The sequence below is a fragment of the Hyperoodon ampullatus genome (assembly GCF_949752795.1).
Source record: "Hyperoodon ampullatus genome assembly, chromosome: 3".
NCBI classification, from domain to species: Eukaryota; Metazoa; Chordata; class Mammalia; order Artiodactyla; family Ziphiidae; genus Hyperoodon; species Hyperoodon ampullatus.
The window spans coordinates 20,098,821-20,122,086 of NC_136916.1; the positions used below are offsets into that span (position 1 = coordinate 20,098,821).

At 43.9% G+C, this 23,266-nt stretch overlaps 1 protein-coding gene across 1 annotated transcript in view; it reads right to left on the minus strand.

Annotated features, from left to right (window-relative positions):
- The window catches only part of DHTKD1 (dehydrogenase E1 and transketolase domain containing 1), a gene marked incomplete at both ends in the record, with an annotated part of 51,673 nt that overhangs the window by 9,409 nt on the left and 18,998 nt on the right, over positions 1–23,266 (minus strand). The window contains 8 exons of the mRNA XM_079700853.1: positions 2,730–2,836; positions 3,216–3,366; positions 9,352–9,491; positions 10,425–10,509; positions 11,691–12,003; positions 14,399–14,597; positions 15,796–15,967; positions 20,579–20,848. Coding sequence (XP_079556979.1) covers positions 2,730–2,836; positions 3,216–3,366; positions 9,352–9,491; positions 10,425–10,509; positions 11,691–12,003; positions 14,399–14,597; positions 15,796–15,967; positions 20,579–20,848 — 1,437 coding nt within the window. The remainder of the gene's footprint in view (positions 1–2,729; positions 2,837–3,215; positions 3,367–9,351; positions 9,492–10,424; positions 10,510–11,690; positions 12,004–14,398; positions 14,598–15,795; positions 15,968–20,578; positions 20,849–23,266) is intronic.

Sequence of the window (23,266 nt, forward strand, 5' to 3'; positions counted from 1 at the left end):
AGGTTTGAGAAAATTATTAACATGGACTTGGTAATTTTTTTTTTTTTTTTTTTGCAGTATGCGGGCCTCTCACTGTTGTGGCCTCTCCCGTTGCGGAGCACAGACTCCAGACGCGCAGGCTCAGTGGCCATGGCTCACGGGCCCAGCCGCTCCGCGGCATGTGGGATCTTCCGGGACTGGGGCACGAACCCATGTCCCTTGCATCAGCAGGCGGACTCTCAACCACTGTGCCACCAGGGAAGCCTGGACTTGGTAATTTTAATGCATATGTAGATGATCCTTTCAAATCCCTGGCAACCTGGTTCCTTGAACTCCTGTCCTCCAATCACTCTGTCCTCCATCCTACCTCAACAACCCATTTCCATGGCTACATCCTGGTTTCAATGACAGGGATCTCTCCATAAGCTCTACTTCATCCATTCCACTCTGACCACCACTTCCTACCTTTCTAGCTCAATTCCCTTTAACACGTTGACTCCATCAATCCTTCAGCCTCATCAATACCACCAACATATGGATCCTATCACCTTTTCACTGGGCTTCACCCTTCACATCTCCTCCCTCCTCCTTACTTAAGCTAAATTCCATAGTCAATCATTATAATCATTCTTTTGCATACACCCTTAACTCCCTTGACATTTTTTCACTCCAAACCACAAGCCGAGTTAATCTCAACTTTCCATCTGTCCCATTTCTGCACCTATGCAGGGAATGAAGCTGGAGAAAACACACAATCACACTGATGGATCTCACTTTAAAACCTTGACCAAGAATCTTAAGTGGGCCCTCAATGCTCTTAGACTATTATCTTCTATTTCCCTAATTCACTCATTCTCCTCCTCTTCCAGACGACTATTTCACAGCTTTAACCCAGGATCTCCTCCTGCATCATCACTCTCGGCTATCTCCTCAGACCTTCACCACAACATCTACCATGTTCTATCATCTGCCTCGCATTCTCTGCCTTCTGGTTATTCCCATAGATGAACCTGCCATGCTGCTGTCTAGAGCTGATCCAGTCCCTTGTGCAGTGGACACCAGCCCATCCTGCTCTCTCAAGGCCATCACTCCAGTCATTCTACTCTCTCACCTATGTCAATATTTTCTTCTCTACTGGATCATTCCTATCAGCATACAAACATGCTGTTATTTCTCCTATCTTTAAAACAAAAGCAAAAAGAACCTCTCTTGGTGCAAATTTCCCACTTCCTTGTTCTATGTGCAGCAAAACTTTTCAAAAGAGTTAAACTTTCCTCCTTCCATATACTCCTAATACCACTCCACCTAAACAAACTGCAGTTACCAACCACCAAATGAACCCTTTATTGCTAAATCCAACGGCTAATTCTCAGTCCTATCCTGATGGGCCTTGATACGTCCTCCTTCTTAACATGTATCCTTCACTTGCTCTCTAGGACCTTCCTCCAGCCTCATTGGTTGCTCCTTCTCAGCCTCCTGTGTTCTCCTTCCCCGCAGCCTCTAACCGCTGGTCTATCCCAGGGCTCAGTTTGGGGGTAACTTCTCTTCTCTAACTGTACTCATTCTTTTGATAATTTCATCCAGTCTCATGACTTTAAATATCATCTAGAAACTGATGACTCCCAAACTGTATCTCTTGCATGCTCATTCCTATATTTCTTTGAAAAACTGTAGTTTTGTATTTCACAGCTAGTTCTTTAATTTACCTCCCATTTATTTCTGTAATCTAATTTTTATGAAATGATTTCTCTGTCATTATCTATCTACCAACCAGTTATATCCATTTATCTAGCTACTGTTCTATCTACCTACCTACTAATCTATCACCTTTCTATATATTTTATCTGCCAGTATGCTAGGATAATTAATGATATTCATGTACTTAGGGCGATGTGTACTGATGTCTCCATTTACTTTCAAATGCATCCAAAAATTATATGGATTTATGGATAGACAGAGGGATGACAGATGAATAGATACATGATAAAACAAATATAATAAAATATTAATGGTAGAATGTAGCAAGTGGGCATATGAATACTCTCTGTAAAGTTTTTTCAACTTTTCTGTATGTTTGAAATTTTTCATAATAAAATATTAGAAATATGCATAAAGAGGCATTGGTAATGATTCTTACCAAAAGATAACAATGGTAATTTCTGGGTTGTTGTTTGACATTTTTTAATGGTCACGAATCATTTTATAAAAATACTATCACTACTTAGATCTGGGGTTGGTCACTGTATCTCTGTTTATAAAAAGCCCCTAGATGACTCCGATGATCAGCCTGACTCAGAAACTACTGATATTTGCCACATAAGAAGCACTTTCAGGGACTTCCCTGAATGGTCCAGTGGGTAAGACTCCACACTCCCAATTCAGGGGGCCCAGGTTCCATCCCTGGTCAGGGAACTAGATCCCGCACGCATGCCGCAACTAAAGATCCTGCATGCTGCAACTAAAAATCCCGCATGCTGCAACTAACTCCCGGCACAGCCTAAATAAATAAATATTAAAAAAAAAAAAAAAGAAGAAGCACTTTCATTGCCGTAAAACCGTGATACTAACATGCTTGAGGCATCACATTTCCAAGGAATATTGATTGACATTGCATTAAATCTGTTTCATGCAAATACTACAATGTCTTATAGTCCAAGGTTCACATTAGGTATTTGCAGGAAGCAGTTCTGTTTCAAAGCACCTAGAAAGCAGGCAAACGTTCCGTGGAATCCAGAAGGCAGTGGACATACCTGCAAGAAACGCTCTATTCGGCAAGACGAGTGCTCTGGTCCAGCCCCGTCGTACCCGTGAGGAAGGAGGACCACGAGGCCGCTCTGGAGGAGCCACTTGGCCTCACCTGCGAAGCAGCAGTGGGAGTAAGAATGCTACGACGCAGGCGCAGGACAGCCCGGGGCGACTGGGCAGTGAGACACATGTTAGTTTGTTGCTGGACCCCCAAAACCATTTTCATTGCACCATTCATTACAGCCAAGCACATTCCCCAGGAGACGCAGCCCTCCTGCTGACAGAGGACTTACAGGCTCTTCCTGGCAGCTCATTTAACTGCCTGATAGCTGCCATGCCCCAGTGGATGACAGAACAGGCTCCCAACTCTCGGAGTGGGGGGATGCCGTGGTACCCAGGAGGCTCATAAGCAGTTATGGCCCCTTTTCTGTCATTTGTCCCCGTGAGGCTGGTGCCACACGTCCACTACACACCCACAGGCCAACACCAACCTCCAGAGATGAACGTGTCAAAGATGATCTGGGCACCGTTGAAGAAATCGCCAAACTGAGCCTCCCAGAGGGGCAGTAGGTTAGGGCTTTCGATGCTCATCCCATACTCAAATCCCAAGACGGCCTCTTCCGACAGTGGGCTGTTGCTGACCTAGGGCAAAGGAGGAGAACAGAACCGTCGTGCAGGGAAGACGGGATGTGAATCAGTAAGAGTAAAGCATCATATTGGTACCAACTGCTCAAAAGGGAGGAGGGCCGTGAGGGCAGCTGTGCTTTCATTCATCCCCACATCCCTGAGAGAGGACATCTCCTGATCTCCATGAGTGATGTGTGTGGGAAAAGCTGGGGCAAACAGAGGAAGACATACAAAAGGTTGGAATATGGGCATTCAAGATTTTCTTGAAGGAGAAGCAAAATTAACTTCTCAGATGCCCCACCTTTGAAGCTGAGAGTAAAATGGTGTCATAAGAGCTTTTTTAAAAATGTCACAAAACAAAGTGGGGGGAGGGACTTCCCTGGTGGTCCAGTGGTTAAAAATCTGCCTTCCAATGCAGGGGACGTCAGTTCGATCCCTAGTCGGAGAACTAAGATCCCACATGCCATGGGGCAACTAAGCCCTCATGCCACAACTACTGAGCCTGCGCTCTAGAGCCCATGCTCCACAACTAGAGAGAAGCCTGCGCGCTGTAACGAAGAGCCCGTGTGCTGCAACTAAGACCTGATGCGGTCAAAAATAAATAAATAAATATTTTTTAAAATCTAGAAAAATGGTATAGATGATCTTATTTGCAAAGCAGAAATAGAGACACAGACGTAGAGAACAAATGTATGGATACTAAGGGGGAAAGAGGGGGAGAGGGAGGAATTGGGAGACTGGGATCGACACATATACACTATTGATACTATGTATAAAATAGACAACTAATGAGAACATACTGAATAGCACAGGGAACTCTACCTAATGCACCGTGGTAACCTAAATGGGAGGGAAGTCCAAAAGGGAGGGGATATCTGTATGTGTATGGCTGATTCATTTTCTTATGCAGTGGAGGCTAACACAACATTGTAAAGCAACCATACTCCAATAAAAATTAATTAAAAGCAAACAAACAAACAAAGGGGGGGAAAGTTACTTGAAAAAGGCCTACCTTTCAGAATCCATTATTCTAATATCCTGTTTGCATGATAAAGCAAAAGAATCATCACCATATGTTAAGATTAAAAAAGCAGAACAGGGCTTCCCTGGTGGTGCAGTGGTTGAGAGTCCGCCTGCCGATGCAGGGGACATGGGTTCGTGCCCCGGTCAGGGAAGATCCCACATGCCACGGAGCAGCTGGGCCCGTGAGTCATGGCCGCTGAGCCTGCACGTCCGGAGCCTGTGCTCCGCAACGGGAGAGGCCACAACAGTGGGAGGCCCGCGTACCGCAAAAAAAAAAAAAAAAAAAGCAGAACATAAAATTACATCTCTGAAGAGGCTAAAGAGATATGACAGTTCAAGGCAGCACAACTCTGAACTGGGTTTGCGGACCAGATGTCTTCATGTCTCAGTGTTAACTTCCTGACTTGGATGGTTGCATTGGGGTAATGTAGGAGAATGACCTAGTTTGTAGGAAATACACATGTAGGGCATCAGGCTGGCAACCTGATGTTTCCATCTGGATGGCTCTAATGTCTCAGAATGAGAAAAAGTTCCTTTTGCATTATACATCCAACTTTTTTGTAATTTTGTGTTTGTTTCAACATTTTTCTAAAAAAATTTTTTTAAGTTACTTTTTTTTTTGGCCATGCTGCGAAGCATATGGGATCTTCCCCAGCCAGGGATCAAACCCATGTCCCCTGCAGTGGCAGCACAGAGTCCTAACCACTGGACCACCAGGGAAGTCCTTAAGTTACATATTTATAGAATAGCACTTGGCAACAAAAAGGGATAAAATACTGACACATGCTACAACTTGGATGGACCTTGAAAACACAATGCTAAGTGAAAGAAGCCAGTCATAAGAAGCCACATATTTATGAGTCTGTTTATATAAAAAGGCCAAAATAGATAAATCAATATAAACACAAAGTAGATTAGTGGTTTTCAGGGGCTGAGGGAAGGAAGGAATGGAGTGTGACTGCTAATAAGTATGGGTTTCTTTTAGGGGTGATGAAAGTGTTCTAAAATTAGATAGTGGTGATGGTTGCATACACTGCATACACTGAAAACCACTTAATTGTACACATTGAAACATTGAATTCTGTGAGTTTTATCTCAATAAAGCTTTTAATTTAAAAAAAACTCAAAAAAAAATTTCATCTCTGCAATGAAAAAAATTTCATTGCACCATAAAAATGCATGATTTATACAGATAAGCACTCAATGACAATAACAAAAAATGAAAACAGATAATGTATTAGTATGGCGGGATTATGCATAGTTTACCTTTCCTGATTTCTATTTGATTTCAATTATGATCTTTATAAGACATCAACTTGAAAAGAGACACTGTATTTCTCAGATCCATGAGTCTGTTGTCAACGGGATTTGAACTGAGTGCTTTACTTGCACCTCCGCGTCTTCACCTCATTCCCCATCTCCCTTCCTACCCAAGGCTGACACACCCACTCATATTCTAATCCACACCTTTTTTCTGCTTCTTCACCCGGCTCATCACCAAACTCCTTTTTTTCTGAACCTCTCCTCACTGGCTTTCTCCTCTTGGCAAATGAACAATCAAAAGCTTAAAAATAAAACAAGAAAGGACTTCCCTGGGGGTCCAGTGGTTAAGACTCTGTGCTCCCAATGCAGGGAGCACGGCTTCGATCCCTGGTCGGGGAACTAAGACACCGCATGCCACACAGTGCGGCCAAAAAAATAAATTAAAAACAAAAAACAAGGAATATTCCCCTGGCCAGTGCTCTCTAGCTCCTGCTTCCTGTAACAGTCAGGCTTCTAGAAAGAATTATCTAATCTAGTTGTCTCTACCTCCTGAGCCCCTGTCTACCCTTCAACTAGTACAATCTGGCTTCTGTTCTCCCCCCTCCACAGAAATAACTCTAGAGGAGGTCAACCTTGACCTTCCAGTTGCTAAATCCAATGGCCATGTTAGTCTTCCTCTTTTCAGATTCCTCCCTCCTTAAGTTCAATGACACAGGGACTCTAAGTTCTCCTCCTGCCTTTCTGGACGCTCATTTGGGAAAATGCTCCCTCTGCCAGCCCTTTAAAAGTTGTTTTTCCCAGGACCCTATCTGTTCTCATTCTGCTCTCTCTCAGAGAGATTCTCCCATCCCTGTGGTTTCAAACATTCCTGCACCCTGATGACTTCCAAATAGACATCCAAGATCAGATTCCTTCATTAACTCCAGACATACATATCTAATTACCTGAAATATCTACGTCAAAGTTTAATGTCCAAAACTTAGTCCATCATCTTTCCTTACCACACCTGTTCCTCTCCCTCACTCTTTATTTGGGTAAATGCCACCATCATATGCCAGCTGTCCTAGTCAGGGAGCTAGGAGATAACCAGGACTGGTCTTCTTCACTCCCTACACCTACCACTGAGTCTGATAGCTGTTGTTTTCTGACTAGTTCTCAAATCTTGGCCCCATCTCCCCTCTGCACTGCTATTGCCCTAATTCACAGCTCCAGGATTTCCTGCCTAGATGACTGAGAAGCCTCCTTAGAAATTGTCCTAAGTCTCACCCTTTTTCAGCTCAGGCTTCCGAAGTATCATCAGGAGTGCTCTTTCTTTTTTTTTTTTTTTTTTTTTTTTTTTTGCGGTACGCGGGCCTCTCACTGTTGTGGCCTCTCCCGTTGCAGAGCACAGGTTCCGGACGCGCAGGCTCAGCGGCCATGGCTCACGGGCCCAGCCGCTCCGCGGCATGTGGGATCCTCCCGGACCGGGGCACGAACCCGTGTCCCCTGCATCGGCAGGCGGACTCTCAACCACTGCGCCACCAGGGAAGCCCGGGAGTGCTCTTTCTAACATGGAAATCTGATCACTTGTTCAAAATTCCTCCATGGTTTCTCTTTTACATAACACTCGAAGTCTTTCACAGCGTGGGTAGTCCTGACTAGCCCGTCTCTTCTTTTACATCTGTATCCACTTTGCAGCTTAAACTCCAGTCACATGAAGCTATATGTAGTTCCCTGAGCATGAGGTCAGGGCCTCTTATTTCACAGCTTATGTATGCACTACTGTGTCCACCTAGAATGTTCTCCCTACACTTACTAGACTAGGCAGTTCCAAATGTCCCTCAAGTCCCAGCTCAAATCTGGCCTCCTCTCTAAAGCTCCTCCTTTTAATCCACAAGTAACCTAGCTGCCCCTTCTCCTGTGCATCTATTGTACTTCATATACTTGTATACCCTTATCTACATTAATTTGTTGAATCTATTAATGCTTTCATTTATTCCAAAAATTATTTAAGATGGCCTGTACATACAGATAATACACAAAATGATAGTTTAAATGTAAGTGGACAGGGAAGTCCCTGGTGGTCCTGTGGCTAGGACACCATGCTTCTCTTGCAGGGGGCACGGGTTCAATCCCTGGTCGGGGAACTAAGATCCCACATGCCGCATTGTGCAGCCAAAAAAAAATAGTAGGTGGGTAGAAAGAAAATAAATAGATTGACACACCCAACAGGGTCGGGGAAAACACACAACCTGGTGACCTGCTTTCTTGAGGCCGCCATGGTCTCTACCCGTTCCCAGAAGCCATTATTGATAAGGGAAGGTTGATCGGTTGCAGAATTTTCGATGTACACACAATAAAGACGAGCCACTGCTCAGGGAACTACAACTACTCTCAATACCAAGATCAAGCAGGAGCCCCCCCTAGGGTCTTCATATAAAGGACAAAGTGTTAGGTAATAAACAAAATCTTTGACAGTATCCCCATAACAGATGTGAGATGTTTACTTGGGGCTTTCTAAATAGCAATATTCAAAATTAACTGACACTATATATCAAATCACAAATCAATAGAAGACATTGGGTGGGGAAAATACGAAATGTTTCAGTATCTAGGTCACCAATCTGATACTGATCAAGGAGGGGATTTTAGACTAACTTAAAGATGAGCTGCATGTCCTTTAAGTAATTGTCCTGGAAGCTTGCTTTTGACAAAGTGAATTTTTTAAAAAAATATTGAGTATTGGGCTTCCCTGGTGGCACAGCAGTTAAGAATCCACCTGCCAATGCAGGGGACACGGGTTCGAGCCCTGGTCCGGGAAGATCCCACATGCAGCGGAGCAACTAAGCCTGTGGGCCACAACGACTGAGCCTGCGCTCTAGAGCCCGTGAGCCACAACTACTGAGCCCATGTGCCACAACTACTGAAGCCTGCGCGCCTAGAGCCCGTGCTCCGCAACAAGAGAAGCCACCTCAATGAGAAGCCCGTGCACCGCAACAAAGAGTAGCCCCCCGCTCGCCACAACTAGAGAAAGCCTGCACGCAGCAACAAAGACCCAACGTAGCCAAAAATAAATAAATAAAATAAATAAATTTATTGAAAAAAAAAAACGAGTATCAGTGAACCCAATACTCTCAAACAAATGGCTAGAGTAGGAAAGAAGATGACACACCACTAATTATACCTTAAAGGATAATTTCATAAACTCCATGTGCCAGGCACTATGCTAGTTGTTGGAGAAACAAAAATGAAAAGACCCAGGCCCTGCTCTTGACTCTAATGAATCTAATTCAGCAACTGGCACAGAGAAATGCATGCCAATGGATACATTCATCAAGCCCACTAAACCCTAGAGAATAAAGTAACCTTAAGTCAGTGGGTTTTTTTTTTTAAGTTGGCAAGAAATGTTGGCTTATTATCCACATCTTTGACTCACTTTAATGAATTCAGCAACAAGCAGGTTATATAATCAATTTTGGACTGACAAAATGAACGCCCATTTTGACATTTACATGATTATAGATAAGTAGCCAGAGTAAAACAGCTCTAGTCTACTCGCTAGTCTGTTACTTCCACTCCAAGTGCATAGACTGGCATTGTCTACCCAGTCGGCATCCCTTTATTTCAAAAAGGACTGAACCCAAAGTTTCCAACATCTGTTTCTAGTTGGTCTAAGAAGCCTGTAGCTATAATCACCAGCACCTGAGGTTTATACTAGATAATAAAACAGCCTACCTCTAGAAACCCCTTTTGATTAGGGTCCATATGGTTCAGGGGGATATAGGTGTCATCGGTCTTCTGGCAAACAACCATTGCGTGCCTCTGGCTAAAAGTTCCACGGCCAACATCTTGGCCACTCAGACGGACATTAAAACCTTAAAGCAAGCAAGAAGGAAAAGAAAAAAATCCAGATTCCCATGAATAACCCTAAGTAATAATAAGGCCTGGTGACCCTGAATTCTTATACATCAGCTCATCCTGAGAACTGTCCTTAGGACAATAGATTATCCTCCTTAAAATATACCTGTCCTGGGCTTCCCTGGTGGTGCAGTGGTTGAGAGTCCGCCTGCTGATGCAGGGGACGTGGGTTCATGCCCCGGTCCGGGAAGATCCCACATGCCGCGGAGCAGCTGGGCATGTGAGCCATGGCCGCTGAGCCTGCGTGTCCAGAGCCTGTGCTCCGCAATGGGAGAGGCCACAACAGTGAGAGGCCCGCGTACCGCAGAGAAAAAAAAAACAAAAAAACAAAAAAACAAACCTGTCCTATATTCAAAACTCCGTAGTCTAATTAAGAATGAAGAGTCATCATTTGTCCTACAATTTTTTTTTTTTTTTTTTTTTTTTGTGGTATGCGGGCCTCTCACTGTTGTGGCCTCTCCCGTTGTGGAGCACAGGCTCCGGACGCGCAGGCTCAGCGGCCATGGCTCACGGACCCAGCTGCTCCGCGGCATGTGGGATACTCCCGGACCGGGGCGCGAACCCGTGTCCCCTGCATCGGCAGGCGGACTCTCAACCACTGCGCCACCTGGGAAGCCCTGTCCTACAATTTTTAAAGGAAAATGTCTTTCCAATACATTCAGCACTGAGTCCTTTGTTTCCATAGTCCGTTCGCTGATGAAGATTGTCAACATGACTTATACCAAGATTAAATAATGTTTTCAGGTAAGAAATGTTAACACGTTTGAGAACCTCTCTAGTCGATAAAAACAATACAAGGTAGTTGTAACTCAAAACTGCAGGCGTCACATATAAGAAATGTCATATAAAGCACCCCCTACCCGCTGTGCAGCTACACAGAAATGTCTTACCTTCAGCAAGTAATGAGCCTAGGGCAAGAGCTTCTGCCGTGGCCCAGTCTAACTTTGTTCCATCCATCACTTTCTCCACTCTGGACTGTAAAATTGAATGGGAGGGGAAAAGAAAATTTTAAGAGTTCCCATGCTTTTTCACATTGAGTTCAAAAAATGTAAGGCGGGCTTCCCTGGTGGCACAGTGGTTGAGAGTCTGCCTGCCGATGCAGGGGACACAGGTTCGTGCCCCGGTCCGGGAAGATTCCACATGCCGCGGAGCGGCTGGGCCCGTGAGCCACAGCCGCTGAGCCTGTGCATCCGGAGCCTGTGCTCCGCAACGGGAGAGGCCACAGCAGTGAGAGGCCCACGTACCTCAAAAAAAAAAAAAAAAAGTAAGGCAACAATGGTTAAGAATCAAAAACATAACATTAAATACGACAGATAGTGCAGAAGGAAACATCGGAGTATGACAGCGAGTACATGACGTTTGAAAGCAGGCAAAACAAACCGGCACTCTGGTGAGCAGTTAACCGGGCAGATGGATGGGAGGAGGAGACGTCAGGGAGGGGAGAGAGGAACGGCATTGGTAATATTCTATATCTTCAGCCTGATGGTGAGTACACAGATTGTTTTAATAGTCTCTATACCTATAATAGAAACTTATAAATGAAGTTAGTGTTTTAAAAAAAATCCAGAGTTCATCGTGTCTTCATCCAAGTTCAAGAACGATGAAGACCTATATCTCCTTGCTCTCCTCCTGCTTTTAGCGCTGAAAGTCCCACGTTCCAGGAAACCACAGGCAAACCCTGACAGTTTGTCAATCCATCCTTAACATGAGACAACATGTAAAACCTCAACATGCTTAAGGGTGTAAATGGTTGCCTTTCAGGAGTATGTGTGCTGATTTTTATTTTATTTAAGCCAAATCCCAACCACCTTCCTCAAAATGAAAGTGTCTTCTGCTCACTGCTCAGAAAAACCAAAAAGGGCATTCCTGCATGGCTGTGTTTTTAATAATGTGCATGCAGTACCTGTATATATAATGTATTAATGAATGACTGAAAGAATAAGTGGAGGAAAAATAGAAGTAGATTAAAAAAAAAAGAAAAAAAATAGAAGTAGACAAAATTTGATTTAATTGACGATCAGTACCAAAACACTGCTAGGAGTGGTTCACAATAAATATTTGCCAAGTGCATTAGCCAACCAACAAGACCAGACCAACACCAATTCCTTGCTGTGAGAGATGGACAAACAATGCCCAGAGATTCTCGGGCTCCCTACCTGCACATGCATCTTCAGAAGGTGACTGTGCATTTGGAGCTCCTCCGGCACCTCCACAGACTTCTTGCCAATAAACCGCAGGAGGTCAAGGGGCACACCTGTGTTCCAGGTGGTGATGCAAGCTTCTGGCTGAACCAGGCCCTGCCAGTGGGCCTGCAGGTTCATGGCAGGGGGGCTGTAGTGCGCCATGTTAGTTAAATGGCCATTTAACTTTGCGTAGTAGGAGGCTTTGATTTCCGACACCTCCTCCTGGGTCATGAGTCCATTGGCCACAAGGTACTCTGCATACGTGTCGGGGATGCTCTTCCGGGCTCTGTCCAAGGAAAAGGGAAACAAAAATCAATATGATTTGTAAAAATCAAAGAGACAGATACAGGAATTCCCTGGCGGTCCAGTTGTTAAGACTTGGGCTTTCACTGCCGTGGACCCGGATTTGATCCCTGGTTGGGGAACTAAGATCTCACAAGCCATGCAATGAGGCCAAAAAAAAAAGGAGAGACAGAAACAGTTATTGTCAAAGGTATTCTGGAGTGACATCGCTATAAAAATGCACACGGGAAATGTTTTGGGACTAGATAGAGGGGGTGCTTGTACAACATTGGAAATACACTAATTCACACTGAATCGTTCACTTTAAAATGGTCCATTTTAGGGAATTCCCTGGCGGTCCAGTGGTTAAGACTCCACACTTGCACTGCAGGGGGCACAGGTTCGATACCTGGTCGGGGAGCTAAGATCTCACGCGCCCCGTGGTGTAGCCAAAAAATAAAAGGTTCATTTTATGTCATGTGACTTTCACTCCAATAAATTTGTTTTTTAAAGGCAGTGGTGAGTAACCACCTCTTTCAGGCAAGCAAGTGAAAACAAATTTATCTTTTTTTTTCTTTTTTTAAATTTATTTATTTATTTGTTTGTTTTTGGCTGCGTTGGGTCTGCATTGCTGTGCGCGGGCTTTCTCTAGTTGCAGTGAGCGGGGGCTACTCTTTGTTGCGGTGCGCAGGCTTCTCATCCCAGTGGCTTCTCTTGTTGCGGAGCACGGGCTCTAGGAGCATGGGCTTCAGTAGTTGTGGCTCTAGGATGCAGGCTCAGTAGTTGTGGCGCACGGGCTTAGTTGCTCCACTGCATGTGGGATCTTCCTGGACCAGGGCTCGAACCCGTGTCCCCTGCACTGGCAGGTGGATTCTTAACCACTGTGCCACCAGGGAAGCCCACAAATTTATCTTTATAAGCTTTTGTCTACAGTCAGGCAGAAGTAATGAGTAGTAGAGTTTTCTTACAAACTGTTAATTCTGGACAGTTATTTACAAGGCTGACTTATATTGTCTACCTATTCTGCATCCCTTTATTTCAAAAAGGATTGAACCTAAAGTTGCCGACATCTGTTTCAGGTTGCTTGAAGAAGGCTGTAACTATTCAGCATCCGGGTTTTACAACTATAGAAATAACGATGATGCTACTCTGCATTTGCTTAATACTTTAAACCTCCAAGTCTGGTCACGTTGATCATCATATTTAATCCTGAAAAAAGTGAGAGGTAGACAGGATATATTTTTAAAAGCAGGGTCCTGAGTCACATCAAGTCATTCAGGTGCTAAGTTCAAAGCTAAATGGAGAAACCAGATTTGTTCTTCCAAGGGCAGTCTGCTACCCACAACCAGAAAGGCCCGTAAAATATCATCAAGTTTATTCCTCTGCTTTAATTTATGTCTATGAGGAAATAAAGCAGGAAAGAGGGATCTACTTTACTTTCTAGCATCTGAAAAGGAAATCCTGGGACTTCCCTGGTGGTCCAGTGGCTAAGACTCTGTGTTCCCAATGCAGGGGGCCCAGGTTCGATCCCTGGTCCGGGAACTAGATCCTGCGTGCCGCAACCAAGACCCGGTGCAGCCAAATAAATAAATACATAAATAAATAGGAAATCCCAAAGTAACACACTCCTCTCCATCATGTGAACCTTCTGACTTGGTGCTGTCCCACAGAAATATAACGCAAGCCAATGTGTAATTTAAAATTTCCCTGTGGTCACATTAGAAAAGGTGCAAGAGGTGGAATTAATTTTAATCATATATTGATTTAACTCAATATACCCAAAATATTGTCCCTTCAATACCTAATCGATATAAAAATTATTATCGAGATCATTTACACTCTTTTTTTCACACTAAGTCTTTGAAGTCTGGTGTATAGGTTACACTCCCAGCACATCTCCTTCAGGAGTTGGCACATTTCAAGTGTCCAACAGCCATTTATAGCTCGAGGCTTCCACATTGGACAGTGCAGTTCTGAACTTCGTTAAAATCCATCATGTAACCTCTTGCCAAGGCACAAAGTAGGTCCACGTCTATAGCTTGCAGAAGTGAATCACGGAGGTTCTGTTTCTGCTCCTGTCAATGTTGCACTGAGCAGCTTCGGGCAAGGCTCTGCCTACGTCTTCTGTTCAGTCCTCCCTCTGCTAAGTGAGGGGGTGAAGTCGCCCTTTGTCTATTCATTGAGGAAATATGCAGAGTTGGAAGAACATGGGGCGCTTTCCTGCGACCCATAGGATGACCATCCCAGTGTGTCCAGGTCTGTCCCAGTTTGAGCATTGAAAGTTTCATGTCCCAGGCACACTGGGAAAGCTGGTCGCCCTACCGGAGAGTGTCTAACACAAATAATAATGTGAGCACTGTGGGGGAAAGGGCACATCGCATGACGTTTCATCCTTGTACCTGATGATCTGGTACATGACCGGGTTGGTGAAGAAGGGCTCGTCCAGTTCGTTGTGGCCCCACTGCCTGTAGCACAACAAGTCAACAATCACATCCTTCCGGAATTGGCGCTGGTATTCAAACGCCAGTCGCGTGGCCCGGACCACTTCCTCTGGGCTGTCTCCATTGACGTGGATGATGGCGCAGCCCACGAGCTTCCCTGAGACAGAGAAGCTGGAGATGAGGCCGGCTAGTCAACCCATGAACCTACCCCCAAGTCCTGTTGCCCGCACGGGGAGACAGCCCTTGTCTTTAGGGGTAGTTTGGCTTGGGTGTTAAGAACCTGCACTTTGGGAGTTCCCTGGTGGCCTAATGGTTAGGATTCTGGGCTTTCACTTCCATGGCCTGGGTTCAATCCCAGGCCGGGGAATTGAGATCCTGTAAGCCACATGGTGCGGCCAAAAAAAAAACGAACCCGCACTTTATGAGAAAAAAAAAGGAACCTGCACTTTAGAGGCGAGGTGACAAGCATGAGTTCAAGTTCCAGCTCTGTGTGATCCTGGTAAAGTTATGAATCTCAGTCTCCTTGTCTGTAACGCTGGGATAATAGCTCTTACCTCTCAGCGATGTCCTAAAGAGGCAAGGAGTTAATGAATAGAAAGTGCTTAACAGAGCCTGGTACATCATAACTGATATGTATTTACTATTATCATCATGACTATTATCTTTCTTCCTGAGATAAAAGGGTCATGAAAGGATGTATCCGAGAAAACAATGGATTTTCTCCAAAGAGAAGACTGAGAATGAATTTTCAAATCTCTACCTAGCTAATGACAAAAAATTCATATAGGTAGCCCCAAAGGCATCCAGGCCAGGCTCTGGACGTAAAAACAGAGCAGTTCTTACCGTCTAACAGTTCTGGAAATTCTGTGACATAGGGAATGAATAATAAAAAGCCCTGTGTTTCTTTTAATACTACTAGTTTCCATGGGTTAAAACAAGCTGACTTTGCTTCTTCACATCTGATTTCCAACCAGACCACTTGGCCAAGTTTACTGGCTGAACATATCCTTTTTGACTGTCACCTTGGGTACTCCAAATCTGAATATCCTAAAGACAATTGCTCTAGCTGTACTAATTGTGTTATCTCTGGATTCCAGCAGATCATTCAACTAGATACTTAAGCATTTTGAGGTTGCACCCTCTAAATTCTACTCTTGTTTTATTTCCTTGGATTTTAAGATCACACTCAGACTTTTAAAGGAATATTAACAACACTGTTGGTGACCACTGACCACATCTGATCCAAAATTTAAAATGGAACCAGCAGTGAGGCTCACTGTTCTGAGTGAACTAGAAGTTTCTCCAGGAATTCCTTGTCTGACTCCACAGCATCAACTCTTCCCTGTGTTACATACCGATGTCACTACAGTATAAGGAAGACCTTCCTCTTTCTGCAGGAGTGGTGTAACCCAGCTGGTTATTGACAATCAAATGGACACTCCCACCAATTCTGAAATGCGGGATATTAGAGAGCGTAAATGTTTCAGGAACAATCCCTTGACCACAGAAAGAAGCATCACCGTGAACCTAGATCATGGGGGAGAAAAAAAGAAAATGAACATAAGGGATGGAGAGATTTAGGTTTTCAAATAGTAACAGGAATAAAAACAACCATGCTCTCACTGGTCCCCTGCCCTCCTAAAAATCTGCCAGTTATAGTATTTCCTAGAATGGTTAGGCTGATCTCAAGCAGCTTTCAAAGATGCTAAATCAGCCCTTTTCCTCCTGCAGCCGCCACCAGTTGACCTATTCCTTCCGCCCCACGTCATCACCTATACCCATCACTTCTCACACCCCCATCAACACGCTAGTGTTCACAGCAGCACCACAGAAGGAAGGGCGATTGGAGGTGTAGAAGGCAATTCAACTCTAGTAAAGCAATCGTGAAAACAGCCTGCAAGACACTAAGACCAATGCACAGCTTCGAACTATCACTCTTCCCCAATCATTTTCCCCCAAAACGAGACTGCGTGTAGCTCACATCACCTCATTCCCACTGGGTATATTAGCCACCACTGTGAACATAAAAGAGGATGATGTGACAGCAAAGACAGGAGCATGGGGGGGTAAGTATATCATACACAAGTGAAAGGAGGCTTTGGGGAAAGAGCAAAATACTATTATAAGAGAATCGCTGAAATGTGCTATTCTTCCAGAACTTGTGAAGTCTGCTAGATCATAATAGCACAAAACCTGACAACAAGGTCCGACTGTATAGCACAGGGAACTATATTCAATATCCTGTGATAAACCATAATGGAAAAGAATTTTTAAAAGAATGTATACATATGTGTATAAGTGAATCATTTTGCTTACAGCAGAAATTAACACAACATTGTAAATCAACTATACTTCAATAAAAAATAAATTAATTTAAAAAAACCTGGTAAACAGAAGGTGGTAGAAAAGGGGGTAAATTTTTTTTAGAAAACTTGAAAGCAAATAATGAGGGAATTGCAGACCTTAGGAGAAAGTATGAGCTCCACTGACTTCATGCTGTATAAAAGGCTGTTATATCAATAAGGTATATGTTGTACACCTTAAATTTACATGATGTTATATGACAAATGTATTTTAATTAAAAAGTTATTAAATAAAAGGCTACTATCATAAACAGCCAAAATGCTCAGCTAAAGAACAGAATGATCTGATATGGGGAATTCCCTGGTGGTCCAGTGGTTAGGACTCGGTGCTTTCACTGCTATGGCCCGGGTTCAATCCCTGACCAGGGAACTAAGATCCTGAAAGCTGCACAGCGCGGCCAAATAAATAAATAAATTAATTAATTAATTAAAATGACCTGATATGGTAACCATTGTGGCTCTAATACTAGCAGAAATAAAAGACCTAAATACGAATGAAGAAAGAATCCTTGGGCTTCCCTGGTGGCACAGTGGTTAAGAATCCGCCTGCCAATGAAGGGGGGGACATGGGTTCGAGCCCTGGTCCGGGAAGATCCCACATGTCGCGGAGCAACTAAGCCTGTGCACCACAGCTACTGAGCTTGCGCTCTAGAGCCCTCGAGCCACAACTACTGAAGCCCGAGTGCCTAGAGCCCCTGTTGTGCAGCAAGAGAAGCCACCACAATGAGAAGCCTGTGCACCGCAATGAAGAGTAGCCCCCGCTCACCATAACTAGAGAAAGCCCGCACGCAGCAATGAAGACGCAACACAGCCAAAAATAAATAAAATAAATAAATAAATAAAAAGAAGGAATCCTTGGAAGCAGATTTTTTTAATGACAGTGAAGACGTCCTAAAAGAGTAATTTGTATATAGGTAAAACATTTTGGCTAAGAAAGGAAGCACTGTTTTGCTTAGCGAAATCTCCAGCCCACACCTTCCCATTGCTAGGGCCTACAGGGATGACTGACGTTTTGGAATATCCAGACGTAGTGATAACATACCCTTACATCACCTCCACAATGCTATGTACATTATCTCCATTGATCCATTCAACAATCAGGTGTAGGGGCCAGGTAAGGGAATCACCACTATTCTTTTCACAGATGAGAAAACCAAGGTTCAGAAAGAGTACGTATTTCACGTGCCAAGGACTAGACCTTCTGTGATGCCTCCATTTTCTTTTGGCCACGCTGCGTGGCACACGGGATCTTATTTCCCAAACCAGGGATGGAACCCGTGCCCCCTGCATTGGAAGCGTGGAGTCTTAACCACTGGACTGCCAGGAAAGTCCTGATGCCTCCATTTTTTTGACTTAGTTCCCCACCCCTCCAAGCCCTCCGCCTGGGTTAAGGAACTTACTATCTTCTCATTTAATCCTCAGAACGCTATAAGGAATGTAACATACTCCCATTGACCTCTGAGATTCAGAGAACCTGAGGAACAGAACCAAGCACGCCAAGCTAGAAGGCAGCAAAGCCAGGATCTGAACTCAGTGCTTCTTGGTTCCAGAATCCTTGTCTTTTCTACACTGGGCTACACTGTCAAGTCCAACCCTCAGCTGCACGGTGGTCCACACAGGGTCAAGGGGTTCCTAGCATCTGAACACTCCACACCCTTTGGCCTCCTTGCTGATGGGACTTCTTGTGGGGTAATGATGTAAAAGGAGACCAATAAAGCAAGGAAGAGAGCTGGGTGTCTCTTGCACTCCTTTACAATAGCGTTTACAGGAGAAGCATTGCTGAGAACATAATATCTGTTCATAACTTGCGTCGTTTTATCATAGTCTTAGGGTTCTTGGCACTAAAGCCATGTGTCATCTGCTAATTTTATTTCCTGTCTTAGAAGAGAAAACACTCCATGATGCCCATAAAGCTTTGCAGAAGTCGGGTCCATAAGCCCCAAGGAATGCTGGGGGCAGTGGAAACTGCTCAGCCAAACACAGCAGGGGGCTTGGACACACACAGAGGATCACATGTGACAATCCACTTCCACCACATTCAGGACAAGGATGAACAGAAGACGGCAAAAGTAGTATCCAGAGTCTCATCCACCATGATTTTATCGACTCCAAATTTCAAGTTCCCACAATAAATTAGAATTTTGAACTTGAGTGAGGCAAGACCCAGGCAGACACAGCAGGGCAAAATGTTTCGGGAACACAAAGTAGAGAAAAGAGGGCAGTTTCTTATCACTTTAAAGAAAATGCCACTTTCACCTCTTACTTCAGAAATCAGTCTCAAGATCAGCTTAATGTACTGGGAAAATGTGAGTGACTGAAATATTTTAGAGTCTCATGAATTCAAGCGAAAGGTGAAGAGAATGTCTGGCTAATGATGAAGATTTCTACTTAGAAATACTATAACATAATCAAATCCAATTCTGCTTACCCCCAATTTATTTACTACAAGTTTCTGGCCCATGGAAAATTAACAGTAAGATAATGTGGTTATTTGTATATGTAGCCAAATATTCTACTGCCTTGTAGATTTACTTATTTCCGTTGGGTTTGAAGACTCAGTTACTGATATCCAGGATTAATCAGTAGTTATCCAGTAGTTAAAGGTTCATATTTATGTTTTTACTTTTTTGGCGTGGTATGTGGGATCTTAGTTCCCCGACCAGGGACTGAACCCTCGCGGCTTGCAGTGGAAGCGCAGAGTCTTAACCACTGGACCACCAGGGAAGTCCCTAAACGTTCATATTTAAATGAATACTTGCAGAAGAAAAATGTGACCCACAATCTAAACCTCTAAAGAATACCTGTTGGGGGCCTCCCTGGTGGCGCAGTGGTTGAGAGTCCGCCTGCCGATGCAGGGGATACGGGTTCGTGCCCCGGTCTGGGAGGATCCCATATGCCGCGGAGCGGCTGGGCCCGTGAGCCATGGCCGCTGAGCCTGCGCGTCCGGAGCCTGTGCTCCGCAACGGGAGAGGCCACAACAGTGAGAGGCCCGCGTACCGCAAAAAAAAAAAAAAAAAAAAAAAAAAAAAGAATACCTGTTGGGCTACCAAAAAGTGGGGGTCAGAGGAAGCAATCCATTATATAATTTGTATTGTTTGCCTTAATGCCAAAGACCTTCATTGGAAAATAAATAAAGAAGCAAATAAAATAAATCCAGACTCTTGCAGCCTTGTTAGACAGATGGATAACCACGTCGTTTCCAAGAGGGTTATAATTTCAGAGAAGTAATGACATCTGTCCTCTTAACAGTAGCAGGTATGCCGGTCTATATCCCTTAATTAATTCATAACTCAAGAAAGGAAAAACACAGTGAAGACCTCCATCAGTTGCCTTGAGCGGGGAGGGATAAATTGGGAGATTGGGATTGACATATACACACTACTATACATAAAATAGTTAACTAATAAGAACCTACTGTATTGTAATGACCTATATGGGAATAGAATCTAAAAAGAGTGGATATATGTATATGTATAACTGACTTACTTTGCTACACACCTGAAACTAACACAACACTGTAAATCAACTATACTCCAAGAAAAAAATTAATTAAAAACATTTTTAAAAATCAGTCAAAAATAAAAGTCAGCTGCCTTGAGACTACACCTCACATCTGCTATTAATTTTTTAAAGAACCCCAAAAATCTTCTTTTCCCAAAAGTTCATCTCAATTTCATCTGGGACATCTGCCATCTCCTGTCGTAACTACCAGCCTGGACATTCTTACTTCCTGGTCTTCCCAACCTCAGGCCTCACTTCCTGAAGCTACTAGTACCTGTAAGCAAATGACCTTGTCCCCAGGCTGAGCCGAACCGTCTGGAGAGTAGTCCCCATCCCGCCTGGACTGCTGTCTCCCGCGAGTCTTCCCAACAGCCACGGGGTTAACGGCTTCCAGGTGTGAGGGGTTGGGCAGCATTGTCACGTGGAGGGGATGGTGCGCGCCGAAGTCCAGGTCAACCGAGGACGTCAGGTGAGACAGGACATCGCCAGCGGCTGAGACATTTTCCGGAAATTCACTTAAGCCTCGCATTTTACGGAACATCAGCTATGCCGAATAAACGTACAAGAAAAAATGGGAAGAGGTTGTTCATTTAAAATCACACAATAGGAACTTCCCTGGTGGCACAGTGGTTAAGAATCCGCCTGCCAATGCAGGGGACACGGGTTCGAGCCCTGGTCCGGGAAGATCCCACATGCCACAGAGCAACTAAGCCTGTGCGTCACAACTACTGAGCCTGCACTCTAGAGCCCGTAAGCCACAATTACTGAGCCCGTGTGCCACAACTACTGAAGCCCATGCACCTAGAGCCCGTGCTCTGCAACAAGAGAAGCCACTGCAATGAGAAGCCCACGCACCGCAGTGAAGAGTAGTCCCACCTCGCCGCAACTAGAGAAAGCCCACAGGCAGCAACGAAGACCCAACGCAGCCACAGATTAAATAAATAAATAAATAAATAAAGATAAGCACACACTTGTAACTGCTCGAATGCACAGAACTATTTGGAGATGTTCAGTCATATGAAGTTCCAACACTTTCAGAAGAGTCTAGCCCGATGCATATGGTAAGATACCTCTGCCTTGCAATAAGCAAAATATTTTTTCTTAAATGCACCTGTTAGTATGTATTTTCCAAAATAATTTGTATTATTCTTGTTAAAGGTAGAGAGGCAAATAAGAATTTAATCCCATTTAGTCAGGGGATGACATACACTGCTTAGCGCAAGTGGCATCTTAAAAACTATATTGTCCAATTCTCAAAGGACTTCTCTGCATACATTCTGTCACCTCATCTTCACAGTCTTCTGACATAGATGTTACTACCCATTTTAAAAATGAAGAAGCTGGGCTTCCCTAGTGGTGCAGTGGTTGAGAGTCCGCCTGCCGATGCAGGGGACACGGGTTCGTGCCCCGGTCCGGGAGGATCCCACATGCCGCGGAGCGGCTGGGCCCGTGAGCCATGGCCGCTGGGCCTGCGCGTCTGGAGCCTGTGCTCCGCAGTGGGAGAGGCCACAGCGGTGAGAGGCCCGTGTACCGCAAAAAAAAAAAAAAAAAAAAAAAAAAAATGAAGAAGCTAAAAAACTAAAAACAGAGTTGATAGAGTTGCCAGAGTTGCCATATGATCCATATATCCAGAGAAAACTCTAATTCGAAAAGGTACACGCACCCCAACGTTCATTGCAGCCCTATTTACAATAGCCAATATACAGAAGCAACCTAAGCGTCCATTGACAGATGAATGGATAAAGAACATATGGTGTGTGTGCACACACACACACTGGAATATTACTCAGCCGTAAAAAAGAGCAAAATAATGCCATTTGCAGCAACATGGATGGACCTAGAGATTATCATACTAAGTGAAATAAGTCAGACAGAAAAAGACAAATATCATATGATATCACTTATGTGTGGAATCTAAAAAAATGATACAGGAATTCCCTGGCAGTCCAGTCATTAGGACTCTGCTCTTTCACTGCCAAGGGCCCAGGTTCAGTCCCTGTGAACTAAGATCCTGCAAGCCACACAGCACGGCCAAAAAAAAAAAGAAAAGGGAAAAAAAAATGATACAAATGAACTTATTTACAAAACAGAAAAAGACTCACAGACATAGAAAACAATCTTATGGTTACCAAAGGGGAAAGGGAGGGATAAATTAGGAATTTGAGATTTAAAAAAAAAAAAAAAATGAATGAGCAAGAGAAATTAACTAGATGGTTTAAAGGTCCTTGGCTACAAATCTGGGTCTCAAACCAAGGTATTTACCAAAAACAGCATGTTATTCTCTACTCGCCAAAAGGTTTGAATGACCCAAAAGCTTCTCCAGTTCACAAAAGCTTCTTATTGCCCTATCTGCAAATAGGAGCATACAAACTCACACAGTATAGGGATGGATGTGTTTCTCACAAATATGATCATTGATAATCATTTCTGTGTCTTTCAGTAATTGTTTTGTCTGGGATATTTTAGGAATGCAATTTTTGGTTTAAGAACTTCTGCAAGGGAATTCCCTGGCAGTCCAGTGGTTAGGACTCTGCGCTTTCACTGCCGAGGGCGCAGATTCCATCCCTGGTCAGGGAACTAAGATCCCGCAAGCCGCATGGAGCGGGCCAAAAAAAAAAAAAGAGAGAGAGAATTTCTGCAGGTACCTAAGCACATGTCTCCATCTGTCCATTATTTTATTCTGTCGTATTCTACCTTTTCTAAGGTGTCTTTTCAAAGCTGGTTACCAGTCTCTTAGCATCAGAAACACTGAGGTATGAATAATAAAGGTAAAGCTTGGCCCCTAGACATGACATCACATATATTTTTTTCATTAAAAAAATTTTTTTTAGAATTGAGGTAGAGTTGATTTACAATATTATATAAATTTCAGGTGTACAACGTGGTGATTCAAAATTTTTAGAGATTATACTGTTTATAGTTATTATAAAATATTGGCTATATTCTCTGTGTTGTACAATAT